General features: G+C 44.6%; 1 protein-coding gene across 2 annotated transcripts in view; it reads right to left on the reverse strand.

Annotated features, from left to right (window-relative positions):
- Nucleotides 1-4,740: 4,740 nt before the first annotated feature.
- Nucleotides 4,741-17,377, reverse strand: part of cdh11 (cadherin 11, type 2, OB-cadherin (osteoblast)) — a 74,462-nt gene continuing 61,825 nt past the window's right edge. For both annotated transcript variants that reach the window (XM_019864355.1, XM_019864354.1), the window contains 8 exons: nucleotides 12,494-12,607; nucleotides 11,890-12,029; nucleotides 11,675-11,811; nucleotides 9,966-10,087; nucleotides 9,712-9,829; nucleotides 8,073-8,324; nucleotides 7,537-7,688; nucleotides 4,741-7,442 (listed from right to left, as the gene is read on the reverse strand). In XM_019864355.1, the coding sequence (XP_019719914.1) occupies nucleotides 7,080-7,442; nucleotides 7,537-7,688; nucleotides 8,073-8,324; nucleotides 9,712-9,829; nucleotides 9,966-10,087; nucleotides 11,675-11,811; nucleotides 11,890-12,029; nucleotides 12,494-12,607 (1,398 nt within the window). In that variant the 3' untranslated portion in view covers nucleotides 4,741-7,079. The remainder of the gene's footprint in view (nucleotides 7,443-7,536; nucleotides 7,689-8,072; nucleotides 8,325-9,711; nucleotides 9,830-9,965; nucleotides 10,088-11,674; nucleotides 11,812-11,889; nucleotides 12,030-12,493; nucleotides 12,608-17,377) is intronic.

Below are 17,377 nucleotides of genomic sequence, written 5' to 3' on the forward strand. Positions count from 1 at the left end.
AATCAATTTGCGACGTTTTGACTTAGCTCAGCGGGCGCCTCCAGCTTCAATTAAGCATGTGGCTGCAACCCGCCACATCAAAACCAAAGCCGGAGACTCGAAGCTCTCGAGTCCGTCGCCTTTCTAAATGAAGACGAGAGGGAACAATGCATCAATGACAGTTAGCGTTTGCTCCTTGAGTGGGAATTGTGTTGATTTACGTAAGGTGAAAACAGGAGCAAAGTGTCTTTGTCGCCACCAACTGGGAGGAAAATCACTTTCAAAATGGGGGTTTCTAGTCTGGCATAGGGTTTTAAATGAGGGTTTCATGCCAGAGTTACGGTTTCAAAGTGGAAGTTTCAAGTAATGTTAGGTTTTTACACGGGGGTTTACACTGGAATTAGGGTTTTAAAGTCGGGTTTCAGAGTAGGGTTAAGGTTTAAAGTATGGTTTCAAAGTCAGGTAAGGATCTCAGGGTAGGGTTGGGATTTCAAAGGGGGGTTTTAAACTAAGGATGAGTTTCAAAGTAGGGTTTTAAAGCAGGGTTAGAGTGTCAAAAGAGGGTTTTAAACGATGGTTAAGGTTTCAAGGTAGGGTTTTAAAGTAAGGTTTGGGTTTCAAAATAGGGTTTTTAAACTAGGGTTAGGGTTTTAAAGTCGGGATTTAATCTAGGATCGGGGTTTCAAACTAGGATTTTAGAGTAGGGTTAAGGTGTAAAGTATGGTTTCTAAGTAGGGTTAGGGTTTGAAATTCGAGTTTTAACCCAGGGCCAGGGTTTCATCGTAATTTTTCAGAGTAGGTTTGGGTTTAAAGTAGGGTTTTAAACTTGCGTTAAGGTGTCATAAGCGGGTTTTTAACAAGGTTTAAGGTTTGAAAGTAGGGTTTTAAACTGAGGTTTGGGTTTCACAATAGGGTGTCAAACTAGAGTTAGGGTTTCTAAGTGGGGTTTGAAACGAGGGTTAGGCTTTCAAAATATGGTCATAAACCCAGTTGAGGGTTTCAAAATAAGGTTTTTAACTGGAGTTTGTGTTTTAAATTAGGATTAACATTTCAAAGAAGGGTTTTAAACAAGGGTTTTCGAGTAGCGCTTAAAACTAGGTGTAGGGTTTCAAAGATTGTATTTCAAGCTTGCTACGATTGCAGACTATTGTTAAGGTTTCAAGCCCCTCAGAGAGATCCACATGCTAGTTAACCGGCCGCGTCGTGTTCGCCGCAACCTTCCGCCAGGCCTCAGCCGCACATCCAAGGCTACCACGTCACACTTTTTCTTTGGCTTGAAGCTGACATCAGCGTCCTGGAATGACGAGGTCTCCATTTGCATCATCACTAGCTTGGCCGCAAATCGGCGTGTGGTTCTTTTTTGCGCGCTCACGACCGCACGGCGTGTCCGAGCCATCTGTGAAACAACTGATGCGCACGCACGCGCACACACACACACGCACACACACAAGCGTGCACAGACAAAGGCAAAAACGTACACGCATCGCTGTGCCAACGAGGATTGATATTAGGGCAAATTAGCTGTAGATTTGCAATGAAAGATCAGTTCATTAAAAATGCATTAAGTGCGAACGGGTTGAGTTGATGCTAAATGGAAGTGGGGGTTGGGGGGATCCAGATCATACCCACGTTCCCCTCTGAATCCGCCGTGTCGCATCGCCACACATTGGAAATGATGTGCTCTTCAAAAGCGCGGCTCCACGTTTTGCAACGATGAGCTTGTTTTGCACTGACTTAAGCAGAAGCACAGATTGTTGCAGTTTGGCACAAAAGTGCTCTATGTTGCCTGTAAGACACAAAATGCAGTACACAGTCCTTTCATTCATACATTTTCCAATCCGCTTTATCCTCACAAGGGTCGCGGGGTGGTGCTGGAGCCTGTCCCAGCTGTCTTCGGGCAGTAGGCGGGGGACACCCTGAACCGGTTGCCAGCCAATCGCAGGGCACACAGAGACAAACAACCATCCACGCTCACACTCACACCAAGGGACACTTTAGAGTGTTCAATCGGCCTGCCATGCATGTTTTTGGAATGTGGGAGGAAACCGGAGTACCCGGAGAAAACCCACGCAGGCCCGGGGAGAACATGCAAACTCCACACAGGGAGGCCGGAGCTGGAATTGAACCCGGTACCGAGCCCTGAGCAACTGTGATGTCATTTTGAGTGGACAGCAAGTGACAAAATGGCCGCCCCCTGAGATGGATCAAATAAATAAAGAAAGAAATAAAATCGGAAAGCAGCGATTAGCTGCATTTCGACTGACGGGGCTGTATAGAACATATTATCGTATGGTACATTTTTCGCTTGAATTCCCTTTTGAATTTCTACACAAAAAGCCTGTTTTGCCTTAAACAATCCATTTTGGCCCCACCAAAAAAAATGTGGGGATCTATTATATTTGGACACAAAAAATTATGATGATAATGGCCTTTTATTTATTTATTTTTGCTCCCAAAAGTTGTACCTTGGCACAAAAATGCCGACGTTCAGTCCTTCAAAACACTACATCTTGTCACAAAAATGACATATTTGTCCAGCAAAAATTCAAGTCGACCATGCAATTGCAATATTTTGCCATTGAAATTTGTTCCACATGCATTTTGCTTCCGACACTGTGCTGGGTTCTTTTGTGGTCGTCTTCTTGCCTCTTTCATCGAAGGGACAGCGGCCACCCTCAGAGGAGGCCCAGCGTTTAATTGCATCCCGGTTAAACACATTTGTTATGGCCTCTTCTTCTTTCATTCTTCAAAGTCTCGACACAGATTTGGCTGTCACTGCTTGTCGTCTTGCGCGGAACACGCTTGCAAACTGAGACACCGTTAGCCGCAGTGTCATCTCCATACTTGAGGAGCTTCCTCCCAGGACTTTAACCTTGCATTTTCAACGTGGCCGGGTGATGATTCCGAGGACGAATGAAGGGAAGGGGAGGATGAGGAGGATTCCGCGCGCACACACACACACACACACACACACACACACACACACACACACACACACACACACACACACATACACACACACACGTACATGCTTCGACTTCAGTCGCTTGCACTGCTGCTGAAAGGGAGATGATGATTATGCAAATGAGCACTCTTTCTTTCTGAAAGATTAAACAGGCCTCTGATTGCTTTTACATAACCTTCACTTGCATGCAGGCCGCCACTGCCCTACTCTCTACAATCTGCGAACACACTTGTATACACACACACACACACACACACACACACACACACACACACAAACGACGCCTGCGCGCACACACATTGCATTTTGTGTCATCTGTCTGGTGTAAAAATGGCCTCTTGCTAACCTCGCCATGGTTTACGATGGGTGTCGGACGTGCTCACTGTTTTGCTTCTTCACACGCTTGCTGTGTGTCCTTGTGCACCCCGAAGCAGTTTGTCACGTTTTTATTTTGTGTTCCACCGCGCGTAACTGTTTACTCACTGCAAATAGGAATTTAACACACTAAAGACAAACATCTTATCAGTTTCATCAAAAAGGCTGAATATTGTCAAAAAAACGGTAATTGGCTGAGAAACAGAAGATGCCAAAATTTGAATTCACAAAAAGCCATATTATGCTTTATATTTTAGAGGCGATAGTTTGCTTTTAAGATGATTGGTTTGATTTTAGATGCGACGCACAAACAGGTTTTTTGGTTTAAAAAATGCAATCTTTGTATTTCAGAAGGTAGTAGTTAACCACAAAAAGTCATACTTTGCCACCAAGACGCAAAACTGAAGGGTGGGATTATTGATATTCAAATGACTGGATGACGGACAGGTGGATGATTAAGGTTGGTGATGCAGTGATAGATGGATGATGAATGGCTCGATGGATGGATGACATTGGTGATAAATGGATGGATCATGGATAAAATTTGTGACATGTATTTAGTGACAAATGAGGAATGAATAGATGGTCGGATGGATGGTTGATGGATGCAAGGATGGATGATGGAAGGATGATGAATGAATGGGTGGATGGATGGCATGATGGTGTGGTTGTAATGAATTTATGGAAGGATGGATGATGAATGGATTGATGGATAAAAAATGTCTGGATGCTGGACAGGCGGATGGATGAGGGTGGTGCTCCATTGAACGATGGATGTCTGATGGATAGAGGAATGGATGGATAGAGAAAGTGTGGTTGGCTGAGTTTGGTATATTACTTTTAAATTACTCCACATTTGACTGATAAACTCAATGGCATCATCATTTTGCACATCAGTTTTCTGCGTGTTGTGTTCAAGGACGTCGGGGAAAGTTGAAACACAAACGAAAATGAGCGGCCTACCGCACAACCGCAAGCTGACACACCGTAGACCGCAGATGCTTAATTAAGTCTCCGTCGGACCACCCAAGGACATCCATCCGACACACGCACACACACACACACGCACACGCACACACACACACACACACACACACACACACACACACAAACATCCCTGTTTACTCAAGTGCCACGTCTTGATTTAAAAAGTAATCAGGCTTCAGTGGGCCTGGGATCACTCCCACCCTGCATCCGACACACAAAGTGTAATCATATGAACGATAATAGAAGAGGCTTCCTTCGAGCTGCTACATCGGGTGATCTTTTTTTAATTGGTTCACTCTACAAAATATCGGTAAATGGGCAGGCCTCCGATCCTCCAGTCATGTAACATAGTTGTGTAATTTCCCCCGGTTCACAACCCCAACATCCTTGTGTAATGTCGTATTTATTTAAAAGGCAAAATCACTTGTCATTCTCATTTCGTAAAAAGAGCATTTATTTCAAAGTTTGTTTTTTTTTTCGCTTCGTAGATTGAAGCACATAGTAAATCAACAGTACAATGTTCAGAAAATATAAGTGTGATGCTGACTCATTTTGTTTTTTTTTCTTTTTTTTTTAATTGTAACATGTTTTTTTTTGTTGTAATACTGGAATATTCTGCATGTATACTAAAAAATAAGAACTTTTAAAATTGTACAAATTGGTACCATAAAACTTGACAGAAGAATAAAAACCAGGCGTTTTCTCTGGAGCGACTAACAGGTCGCTTCGCCGTATTCCTCTCGAGTGCGGAGGAACCACGATGAAACGCCAAATGACGGAAAACAAAGCCCAAAAAACAAAAAGGCAAAAAAAAAGCTAAACAAACCAAGGCTTAACCCTTTGGCGGAAAATCAGATAAAGAGCTAAAAATGCGTTGCCAAATCATACAACAGTCAAAATAATAATAATAATAATGATAATACTGATAAAAAAACTGATAATAATAATAATAATAATAATATAATAAAAAAAATGAGGTTTAACCACTTAAAAAAATGACGTCCTGGCTTCTGGGAATGGCGGGGTGGTGGTAGAGGGTGGGCAAATGTTTTTCGGAAATGATTGCAACACATGTTGATGCAACAGATGTCGCCCAGCCTTTCCGAAAACACGTCACATCCTGTTCTGTTTTTAACGAGTGTAACCCACCACTCGTTTTGCACATTCTCTGCAAACATGGAGGCTAGCTAGCTTGCGCTGTTGACTTGAAAAATGAACAAAAGCACAACAACGGATCGATAGAATGCACTGCGAGTGTCTGTTAAGGCGATATTGAAGATCTCACAGGTTTTTACTCATTTATGATTGATCATCATCATCATCAGTGGCAGAAGTAGGGTTGCAAAATTGTGGGCATTTTCACAGTTGGAAACTTTCCATGGAGATGAACGGGAATTTTGTCAAGAAATGACTCAAAACCAGGAATTGACTAAATGAAAAGGTTAACTCTTACCTCATTCTCTGCCATGTTTATATTCGTCAACCGGAATCCAACTGTTTACCGCTACTGGTAAACTATTTATCAAGGATATTTTTGAACTGGTAGGCAAGGATAAGGTTATTGAGAAACAGCTGCCAGTCGATGACACTGTTACATCACTTTGGATTCGTGCTCAGAATCACTTTTGAGTAGAAGAAACGATAAGGAAGTGAATCTTGGCTTGTCAATGAGAGAGAGAAGTGCCAACACGATGGAAATGGGCCAAATTTAAGTACCTTACACTTTAACAGAGTATGTATATGTATGGTACAAACAACAAAAGTGTCACGATAGGTTGTCGAAAGTGAGAAATGATGATGCGGTTCCTGGAGTGAATGAGGAACACCGTGTCAAAAGCCAATGCCATTTTTAGTTGTATATCTGTGTATCATTTAAAACATTATTTTGACACCCAATGCCCTCTCATTCATGTTTTTGTTTTACATAAATGCAAAAAAATAGATGTATTAGGGCCCAAGCAGCTGTTTCTTTTCACACAAAGCTCATGCTTGATTCCTAATTAATGGAAAAAGCAAAAAATATATATTTTTGGGAATATTTTTCAAAATTCCTCAGTTATCTTCCCATGGAAATTTACCCAAAATTCACTGGAAATATGTCATCTCTTTGCAACCCTAGGCGGAAGTGAGTGATAGGAAACAGGAGCGAAGGATCAAAAAAAAAAATAATCGGCATCCACAGTTTTGACGTCCAATCTGGTCCATCTTGTTTTTTGTTTGTTTGTTTTTTCACCTCAGAGCCTCAGTCCTGGTTTTTGTAGCTACTGAAAGCGTCTTACGTCGTCGGACTCGTATTGTGTGTGTTGGCCTCCGGAGTTGTTGTTGATTTATTTTAAGGCCACCGTACTGCCAAGACAGTATCAACAACCCAGAGTCCTTAGCAGTATCGCACAGCAACAACAAACGGCGGGACCGGCGGTCCAGCTGGGACAGTGGTCTTTAGGACCCCGTCAGTAGAGTAAAACCTCAAAGATGTTTGTGAATCCAGTCCACAAAAGTGTACACGACCTCTAATTTCAGCTAGACAGTTTTTTTTCTTTTTTTTTTCCTTTTTTTTTTTTTTGCACTAATTAAAGTCCAAACACACGGGTGACGCGATACATTTTTCCCGCCCGATTCTGCTCCGGTCCGTGAGAAGTGAAGTCAGGAGCTCTCGGCATCTGTTACTTGGGAGGAAATGGGAGAAAGTTGGGAAGGCGTTGGAGACAAAATCTTTGTGGAATCATCGGAAATGTGTTATTATTTTGGGGGAAGGAGAGGGGGGGTCCCAACGTTAACAGTCATCGTCGTCATCGCCGTCGTGAACGGAGCAGTCTTTGGTGCCGTACAAATCGGCCAGCTTCTTGAAGCGCGGACCCCAGCTGTGCAGATAGTCATAATCCAGGTCGGACTCGGTGGTCACCGATTCTAGAGAGCTGAGCGAACCGGCCAGTGAGCCGCGGCCCTCGTAGCCGTAGATCTGGATGGAGTCGTAGGGCGGCGCGGTGGGGTCACTGTCAGCCTCGGCCACGCGCGTCTTGATGAAGTCGTCCACGTCCACGCTGTTGGCTGCCGGGTGGCCGCCGGGACGCAGGGGAAACTGGAGCTCCGGTTTCATGTCCTTCCTCGGGTGGAAGCCGTTGGCGCCGTCTGGATTCTGAAAAGGGACGCGATGTCAGGGTTTCCGAGCAAGAGTTCGGCTGCTCGACAAAGTTTTACGGATTCAAACGAGACTTTGAAGACCGGCTTACCTGAAGCGTGGCGATATCGAAGGCCTCCGTGTCCTCCTCGCCACCGCCCTCGTCGTCGTAGGTGATGATGTTCTCTCGGATGTCCTCCTCCTCAAAGACGATCAGAGGCTCTTTCTTTTGACGCCGCAGTGCCACAAATAGCACCACGATGACTGCGCGCGGGGGCACACAATCAAACTTGTCGTTTAACAAACTTGGAACCAAATCTCTGTTCATCCATTTTCTGATCCGCATTATCTTCACGAGGGTCTCGGGGCATGCTGGAGCCTATCCCAGCTGTCTTCGGGCAGTTGGCGGGGGACACCCTGAACCGGTTGCCAGCCAATCGCAGTAACCAAATTTCTGACAGTTCAATTTTGGAGACAATTTAATTTTGTTTGGTCATATGCGCACATTTAATTGTGGTCCGAAGTCTAGGAACTAACCTGACATCTAAAGCGGTTACTACAGTGGACGGCTTATCGTATTATCGGGTTACAGAGTGCATAAAAGGATTAAAGAAGTGTCAAAACTTCACCCGTTATTTTCCGCCTTACCCAGCAGGATGACGATGCAGGCCAGGATGGCAATGAGCGCGCCCGTGCTGAGGCCGGCGGGCAGCACGTAGGGCTCCACGTTGCAGGACAAGATGGTGTCCTTGCTGTCGCAGGAGCAAACGCGTACGGTCAGCGTGCTGGTGCTGCTCATGGCCGGAACGCCGTTGTCGTTGATCTCCACCGGCAGGAAGTAGACATCCTGCGTCAGGCGGCTGAAACCCTGACGCAGCACGTAAATGCTGGCCGTGCTGTCTGTGGGGAGGGAAGACAAATGCCGGATGGTCAATGCACATGCCAACATCTCAATTTGGGAATTGTGTGCAAATACGGGGTGGGATTTACTGAGTTTCATATTTGGGTTTTGGTCAGGTTTATGGTTTCAAACAAGGGTTGTGCTTTCTAATTGGGGTTTGAAGCCAGGGCTAGGGCTTGAAAGTAGGGTTTTAAAGGTTTAGGGTTTCAAATTAGGGTTCCTAATCTGGACTCTAACAAAGGTAAAGGTTTCGAACCAGTGTTGTGGTTTCAAAATTAAGGTCTCAAGACTGGTGTAGTATCTCAAATTTGGATTTTGGATTGGCGTTTTCAAGACGGGGATAGTCAAGACAGGGATAGTCAAGTTAAGGTTTCAAAATAGGCTTCAAAGCCTGGTTCATGTTCTAAGCGAGGGTATAAGTGGCCAATTTGGATTCGAAGCCAGAATGAAGGTTTTAAATCAGCGTTTCAAACCAGGAATAGGTTTTCGCGTTTAAATTCGGGTTTGAGATTCACATGAGTGTTTCGAGCCAGGGTTGGGGTTTCAAATTAGGGTTTGTTCTTTTGATTCAAATTAGGGTTTCAAATCAGGGTTACAGTTCCAAGCAAGGGTTTTGGATGCCAAATCGAAATTTCAAACAGTATTAGAGTTTAAATTGAACCCTTTCAGGGACAGCGGTTACTACAGTGGACAGCTTATCATGTTATTAGGTTACAGGGTGCTCGAAAGGGTTAAGATTCAACTCTAGGGTTTCAAGTTCTTAAGCCAGGCAGGGTTAGGCTTTTAAATAACATTTCAGAATTCAAGGTTAAATGATCACCAAGTGAAGGTTTTAAACCAGCATGCGGGTTTCCGATTAGGATTTCAAATCAGGATACGTGTTTACATTAAGAGTTTTCCATTGAGGTTTCAAATCCGCTTTCCAAATCGCAAATGCCAAAATACTCCTTTTGGGAAACAAAGTGGAGGAGACACTCGAAAAAGACACTCAATGAGCAGCCCGAATCCAAAAGAGCAACGAGTCATTTGCTCAGATGGAAGCGTCATCTGTTGCTCAGCGCGAAACCAACCGCCGACACGTCTGTCTCGTTCCTTTGCTTCTATTTCATTATCTACACGCTGGATTCCATCTCGGTGTCCACGACTTCTACGCTGTGGCTGCTACTTGAAGCTTCTCTCGTAGCTTAATTCAATCACGCCGCCCCCTCCGAAGACGTACGGACAGATGGAGCGAGACCACAATGCGATTAATGCGGCCCCCCCCTTAGGAACCCTGGCCGTGTGTGTGCGCGCGGGTGTGTGTGTGTGTGTGTGTGTGTGTGTGTGTGTGTGTGTGTGTGTGTGTATGAAGTGATGGAGGCCATTCATGCAAGAAAGCAGGCTCACCTCTGTTGTCTTTAAGGGAGAAGTTGTGGTTGTGGGCCACCTCTGGTGCCAGGCTGAAGGTGAAGTGTTGACGATGGGCCATCTCATCTTTGTCCACTGCGCTGACCGTTTCTATCATCTGGGAAGACACACACACACACACACACACACACACACACACACACACACACACACATTTTTTTTTAACCCTTTCAGGTTTACAAATGACAATTTGGGTTCCAAAAGTCATTTCCATAATAATCTCCATCCCTTACCTTTCCCGGTGCAACATTTTCACACATGAGGACTTCATTGTTGGTGGCAAACTCTGGAGCGTTGTCGTTCCTGTCTTTCACTTTGATGTTCACGCGCACTTTGGTGTCCTGGTGGTGGCCTCCTACGCAGACGCACATACACAAACAATGTCAGCTTGCAAGCTAACGCAGGAGTACATTCCGTCCGGCCACGCTGCCTGTCAATCAAGCCGGAGGGTTTGTTTCCGGCATCCCACATTTACAAGGCTTCCATGAGTGCTGCCTCCCACGCGTCTCACACAAACATTCGCAGAGGTTGCGTAATCCTTCACAACAACCAAAAAAAAGGGGATGTGATAGGTCGACAAACTACTTCCTTCCTTCTGTCCTTCCTTCCTTTCTTCCTTCCTTCCTTTCTTCCGTTCTTCCATCTTTTTTTGCGTTATTTCATCTTTCCCCCTTAACTTCAATCCATTAGTCCTCTCTTCCTTCTTTCCTTTCAAACAACTTGGCTCCCTTCTGTTTTCATCCGTCCTTTCCCCCTCCTTCCTTCCTCACTCCATCATTTCGTCTCTTCCCTGTTCCATCCTTCCCTCCTGCCTCCCTCCTTCCATCTTTCCTCGCTCCCTATTTTTCTTCCTTCCTTTCCTACATTCGTGCATTCCTTCCCCTCTTCTATTCTTCATTATTCCTGCTTTCCTCCCTCCCTTTGTACTATATATCCTTGTGACATCATTCCTTACGTTCATACATTCTTGTCTCCTTCCTTCTTTCCTTGTGATTCTTCAGCCCTCCTTTCTTTTCTTTCGTGATTCCTTCCTTCCAGCTGCGCTACATTTTTTTTCTTGCCATCCTTCCCGCTTTTCTTCTTTTCTAATTTCCTTTCATATAGTTTTTTTTTTATCTTCCTTTCTTCCTTCCTTAAAAAAAACACGTATTCCTCCTTTTACCCCGCCATACTGTGTGACATAAATAGGAATCGGGTCCCATCAAGCCTCCCATCGGTAGTTTTTAAGCACATTTGTTTTTTTAGGAACGGAAACTGCAGCTCAGTTTCTCTCGCGACTGGACCCTCTTATTTGATTTTTTCCAGCACCCCGTCATTAGCAGGCTTCTACTTAGCTTCCCAGAGCCCCGTTAGTGGTTAGTGTAGCCTGACTCTGCGGGCCGCGAGCCCGTTTCCATCTGGCCGTCTGGCGTCGACAGCGCCGCGGGGAAACCGCACGGCACTTGGAGAGCCAGAGCTGCCGGCCGCAGAATGCCAGGGTGGGGCCGCTCGTGACTCGCTGGGTTTTTTTGCGGGGGTTGGCAGGAGGGAGTGTTGTTGGGCCGAAACGCAAGAGGCCCCGCGGGTCAACTAGGATTTTTTTTTTTCTTTTTTTGCTTTGGCCATTTTTATTTGAAGTTATTGCATTGTCACACACGGACGGATGCACGGTCGAGGGTGGAAAGTGGTCTCCCAAGGGCCCACTTTACAGTGGCCAATTTTGCATCATCCCCAAGTGGAGCTCCTCTTGCAGTTCCTTATAAAAACACTCACTTCCACAATGGCGCAAACGTCCATTTCGAACTGCACCCGTCGACTTAAATTTCAGAGTCTGCTCACATCGTTACCCATCCCAGGGAAGTGTCAGATCAAACACATTCCCAAAAGTCGAGTTCTGTCCCCCGCTCTGTTTTCTATTCTGTGCTCCACACTGAAGGAGCGCAGCACCCCCACAATGCCTCACCTATCTCAGTGGCCGACACAGAAATATTGTGCCAAGCCTGAGTCTCTCGATCCAGCGGTCTGGTGGTGGTGATCATGCCATCCTCCGAGTTGACGCTGAAGAACTGCTCCACGTCCGTGTACCGTGGAATCATGTACCTGCATACATGTGTTCACAAACTTGAGGTCCCATACGGCCTCGATTCAAATAGCAATGAAATCTCGATGTTGTCATACCTGACTGGGTTGTTGTCGATGTCCGTGTCCTTGGCGTGGACTCGTCCCACCTGAGTACCGGCGGGGGCGTTTTCCTCCACTTCAAACGTATACGAGGGTGCCACAAATACGGGTGGCTCGTCTGCATCCTCCACTGAAATCTGCAAAAAGACAAAGATTTGCAACCACGTGTTAAAAAGTTAAAGCCCATCTTTGTTTCTTTTCAAATCTGTTGCGGTAGCGCTTCGAGTCAGAAAGATAAGAAACGTGTCCATGTCACAATCTTGAGGGGCCTGACTAAATTTTCTGTGTGGGACGACATTAAAAAAATGGCACCATCCTATTAGACACCTTGACAACATACAACACACAATCTACCATTACGGTTGGGCTGACCAAGTGCAGTCCTCGAGAGCCCCTGTTCAGTCTGTTTTAGATGCCCCCCCCAACAAATCTGATTACAAATGATCAGGATCGTTATCAGGCTTCTGCAAAGCTTTCTGATGAGCTTGATCATTTGAATCAGGTGTGTTGGAAGAGGAAGACATCTAAAACGTGTCTGATCGCGGCCCTTGAGGGCCAGTGTTTGACATCTGTGATCTCGAACATCCTCCCGCACCCTTACCTTTATCGTGGCCTCGTCCTTGTACGGCCCCCAGGCCAGGTACTGCGGGTCGACGTGCACGTTGTAGCCCTCCACCTTAAGCGTGTACGACCTCTTGGTCTCAAAATCCACACGCTGAAGAAGACACACATGCACACACACATAAAAAAAGACATCCTCACTTCACATTTGCCACAATGATTTCACATCATAACTAAGCACCAGTTGGTGCGGTGTTCTCATCTGCTGCTAGGGGGAGCTGTTGCTGCATGGATGCGGCTGGCAGCTGCTGCAGTCCTGCGGTGATTGACAAGTAAAACTGGGGAACCCCAAAAGATGTGTTCGAATAACACCCCCATTATTTCGAGAACACTGTTGATTAGGTCCTAAAGCAGCGTTCGAGTCCAGTGTTAAAATGCCTGCCGTCAGCCACAGATTCAATTGGCTGATATTGGAGCAGAGCTGTAATTCAATTTCTCTATGTTAGTGGGAAACCACTGACACGCAATCGCCAATCACGCGGATAGTGAACTGTGCTTGGGAAGAGGAGAAATTAACAAATTGCCCAATTTCGAGAGAACGGTAGACATGACCTTTTTTTTTCTAAACTTTTTAGAGAAAACAAGATGTAATGTGATGAAACTAAAACCATTACACTTTGAAAATGGGACTATATTCTCCCCCCAAAAAGTATGCATTTTTTTCTAAAGAAAATCAAACCTTTGGCAGTTTTATGGGACGATATGTCATGATCAAATTAAAGTGCTTAACTCGCCTAGGTTTGTTATCAGGTTTGTTTTATCGGTGTGCAGGTCTTTATATGTAGATATGTAATACTACAAGAATAATTTACGACTTAAAGCTACGGCTTTGCGAACTCCAAGTTTGAGAACCACCGGTTGAAACCTCCTCCAAGGAAAGTTTCAAGTTATGCCTTGTCAGCCATTGTACAAAAACCATAATATGCTCTTGCGCTCTGCCAAGCGTACCAGTTTCGGGCTTATCCACATCTCTGTTGTCTCCGTAATGACCGTAAATAACACACTCTTCGCCGCATCAATCCTTCTCCCGAGAAAGCTAGATAATAACACGCTTTCTCCTCCCCCGACACTGTTTTTCCAGCAGCTGCGGGAGCGCGAACGTGGCAAGAGTCCCGGGTGGGAGCTTGATCTGCTCATCGGCAGTCCGCAGCATCGTTTAATGGAATCTCAACGGGAGGAGGCAGAGCTATAAGTCCGGCGAGAGCTCAGCCAGACCAACTATACACGTATGAGCTCCACACGCACACAGAAATGATTTAGCAGGTGTTAGCATGGATTAAAATGCTCGGCAAGACACGGGGTGCGTTCCGAATCATTTACTCATTCCCTTTTCCCTAATCATGCAATCCGGATGCCGGGAAAGAGCCTTGAACACCCTGCCACGATTTTTAACATCCTATCTATGTCAAGCGGGATTTTCTGCAATGAAATCTAAGCAGTAAACTGGACGGTGACACTTGGGGTCTCATTGTCTCCGATTAAAAAAAAAAAAAAAAAAGCATAATGGTGAGTTCTATTTGTTTTTTTTTTTTTACACTGTGCTACTCTTGTGTAATTCCAAGTGAAAATTTTAGGTATGAATGCTCTTCGGCTAGGCCACGGCTTGATTGAAGCGAATAGAAAAAAATGATGTCATGAATGAAGGCACTATAATGCCCTTGCATGTGGGCAAGGAGAGCCACACTTGCCGGGATGAACGGAAATACAAAATGAAAACGCTCGCAAGGAGCTACTGCAGGGCAAAACTCAAATGCTCCAATCTTCACAAGCAGATGAGCTTTTGATGTCATCACTCGGCCACGCCCCTGGTACGACTCAGAATGCGTTGGGATGTGTTGACTTTTACACATATTTTTATTTAAATTTTTTTTTAGTGATGACTACTTTTCAAGATACATTGTGGCATTTAGTGAGGACAGGATACTGGATAGATTCTGAGCACAGCCATCATGTTTAAAGTCGTCGACCAGCTCACCTTTCAGCTAATCGTCAGACGCGGCTCGTCGAGCTCCCGTAGCCAAATGTGGCTCGGTGCATTAACTGGGTATTTTTACGAGCGGCGTGATGACAGCAGTTAAGTGATCACAGATTTAATTAGTGGCAATACGGAGTGGCGCAAAACATCTGTTCCGTCTCGACGAGCTGCCTGTCGTCCCCGACGCAGATGCGTCAAACTCAAGTGAACTTGTTGACTCGTAAAAGGTTAACAACACGGAGATTTTAAACGTTTGAGACACGGTTGTTCTCTATAAAAATGTTGAAAAAAAATCCAGAGTGATACCGTAGTCCTCCACTTTTATTTTCCATGTAATTCCTCGCCAGTTCATAAAAAAAAAACCCGTAATTGGTGTCGAGGAAGTGAATATGCGAATTTGGTAATGCTAAATATAACAAAACTTAAAACACTTGATTTTCAAATCGTCTTTCGCCATTGAAACGAATGGAAATCCCATGAATCCGTTTCAGCTTAGTCCCAGAAACAAACGTTTTTTAAAAAACTATTTCTGTCATAATTTTTCTTTAATTCAATGGTCATTAGGCTGCTCTTTCTGGTGTGCGCGCCTTAGTCACCTGGGGGCAATAAAATCCATCCCTCCATCCATTATCCAAACCAGACATACGGATTTAATGAGAGACACAGATAAAACAATTTCCCAGCAGTAATATTAATAATTCTCCACACAGGATGAAGAATATATTCCTGTAATTTCTGTTATATTATCTATCTAGATGTGTTGCGCCACCGTGTGTGATCTAAAATCTGTTGCTTATCGAATAAGAACACATAGATGCTAGTCAATAGCCTTTCTATGGTGTTTCCCATGATGTGTTAGCAGTAAGCTAGTGGACGAAAAGGCTATGTGATTGGTTTGTTTTGTTTAGTCGGGCAACACATTTCATCTGGGAATGTCAAGAAACAGCTTGAAGCCTCTTTTTAAAAATAGTTGTTGACAGAATTACTGTATGTGTAATGTTGGTTGACGTGAAGTGAGTTGAGTCATGCCAGCATGCAACGCTCGCATCTCAAGTTTGCACGCACAAATCGGAGCGGAAAAAATCTTCCAGATAGCCGTGTTACCACAAACTGTCAAACAGTCTTTGGGTAAAGTCTGTGACAATAATTCAGACCCCCCCCCCCCCCCACACACCTTTTAAACGTCACAATGCCCGACAGAACTTAAAACGCGTCAGCAGGAAACTCACGTCACCGACGTGTTCCACTTCTTTCATTCTCCATCGCTTTGGTCACACTCTCTGGATTGCTCGCTCACTTTCATTCATGACAATATTCACAGTGACACACACACACACACACACACACACACACACACACACACACACACACGGCTTCTTAATATTCCACAAAGTGCTTTCGTCAGGACACAGTTGAAAGAGAATAGTTGATTAAAGCTCATGCCGGTGTGCGTTAATGTGTGAGAGGGAGAATGAAGATAAGTGAAGGCTTCTCCCGACGCTGATTTCAAAGTGCTCAGGTGTGTGTGTGTGTGTGTGTGTGTGTGTGTGTGTGTGTGTGTGTGTGTGTGTGTGTGTGCGTGCGTGCGCGCCTCTAGTGGCCAACAGGTGATGATTTCCCCCGAGAGGCATCAGGACTCAATAATCACGATGCGGCACATCAGAATCAGGACACTGTAATCAGATCGAGTCCAAGTGGGTCTCATGACGTGAGCCTCTCTCACTCACACACACACACACATGCACACACGCATATAAACATGCATAAACACACACACACACACACACACACACACACACACACACACACACACACACACACACACTTCAAATCAGCCTTGGGCTCTGATGCTGTTATTACAAGAGTAGCAGGGAGTCGGAATGAGGATTTTTGGGGTGATTGTTCTCTGATGTCATTCAACACACACACACACACACACACACACACACACACACACACACACACACACAAACACACACACATAATGTGGCTAAATGGATCATATTTTTCCAGTTTCCAAACTATTTTCTTCTGATGGCCACACACAACATGAGGCAGTCTTTTGGCTAATTTCAAGCAAAATTCGTGATCGGCTGTAAAAATAACTAATAAAGGAATTTATAATTTGCTGATCAATCAATCACTTCATTAATCAGAGCTGCAAAATAAGACCACAGCAAACACAATTTCATTACTTCAGGGACGTTCTGTGTTGCCGTTGTTAGTAATCCAACGTTTCTCACCATATACAGTCTTAAATATATATTTGAGAGAGCGGAGCGTCCGTTCCCCTAAATCGTGTTTTTCATCATTTTGGGGAGAATTTTTAGGGTTTAATTGTTTTTATTGTTTCCCAGTGTATTTCAATGGCTGTCAATTATACACTAATTTTGACTATTTGTTGCCCAGCCAGTCCCAATCCTCGGCGAATGGCAGTGGTCAACTGTCCAATAACTAGACAAGTTGATTCAATAAATTAAATAGATGGGTCCATCATTTGATCGGATCAGTGATTGGTTCGCATTTTTTCTTAAACTCGATAAGAAGTTGCAACCACCAAACTTTGCTTCCCAATTTGAAGCATTGGACCTCACAGTCTCCATTTTGTCGCAGCAGGCCCGTATTCTCCTGAATAACGTGTCAACTGAAAGAAATGTATGCAGCAGACTGTTGTTGGGCCTTGGTTTTTGTTGTTCCCTCTCCATTTCTCAACATTCGTCTCCTCTTGGATAACACGTCTTTTTTTTAAAGCATATGTCTTATTCTGACTGATGTTTTCAATGCAGCATTTATGCAGTTTCAGTCTCAAAGAATTTAATGACTTGGGTAAATAAAGGATAAGGAGGAGACACTTCTGTTTTTTTTTTGTGCCTAGTTCTGAATGTCGCT

Source organism: Hippocampus comes, unplaced genomic scaffold (assembly GCF_001891065.2).
Source record: "Hippocampus comes isolate QL1 unplaced genomic scaffold, H_comes_QL1_v1.1 scaffold57, whole genome shotgun sequence".
Lineage (NCBI taxonomy): Eukaryota > Metazoa > Chordata > Actinopteri > Syngnathiformes > Syngnathidae > Hippocampus > Hippocampus comes.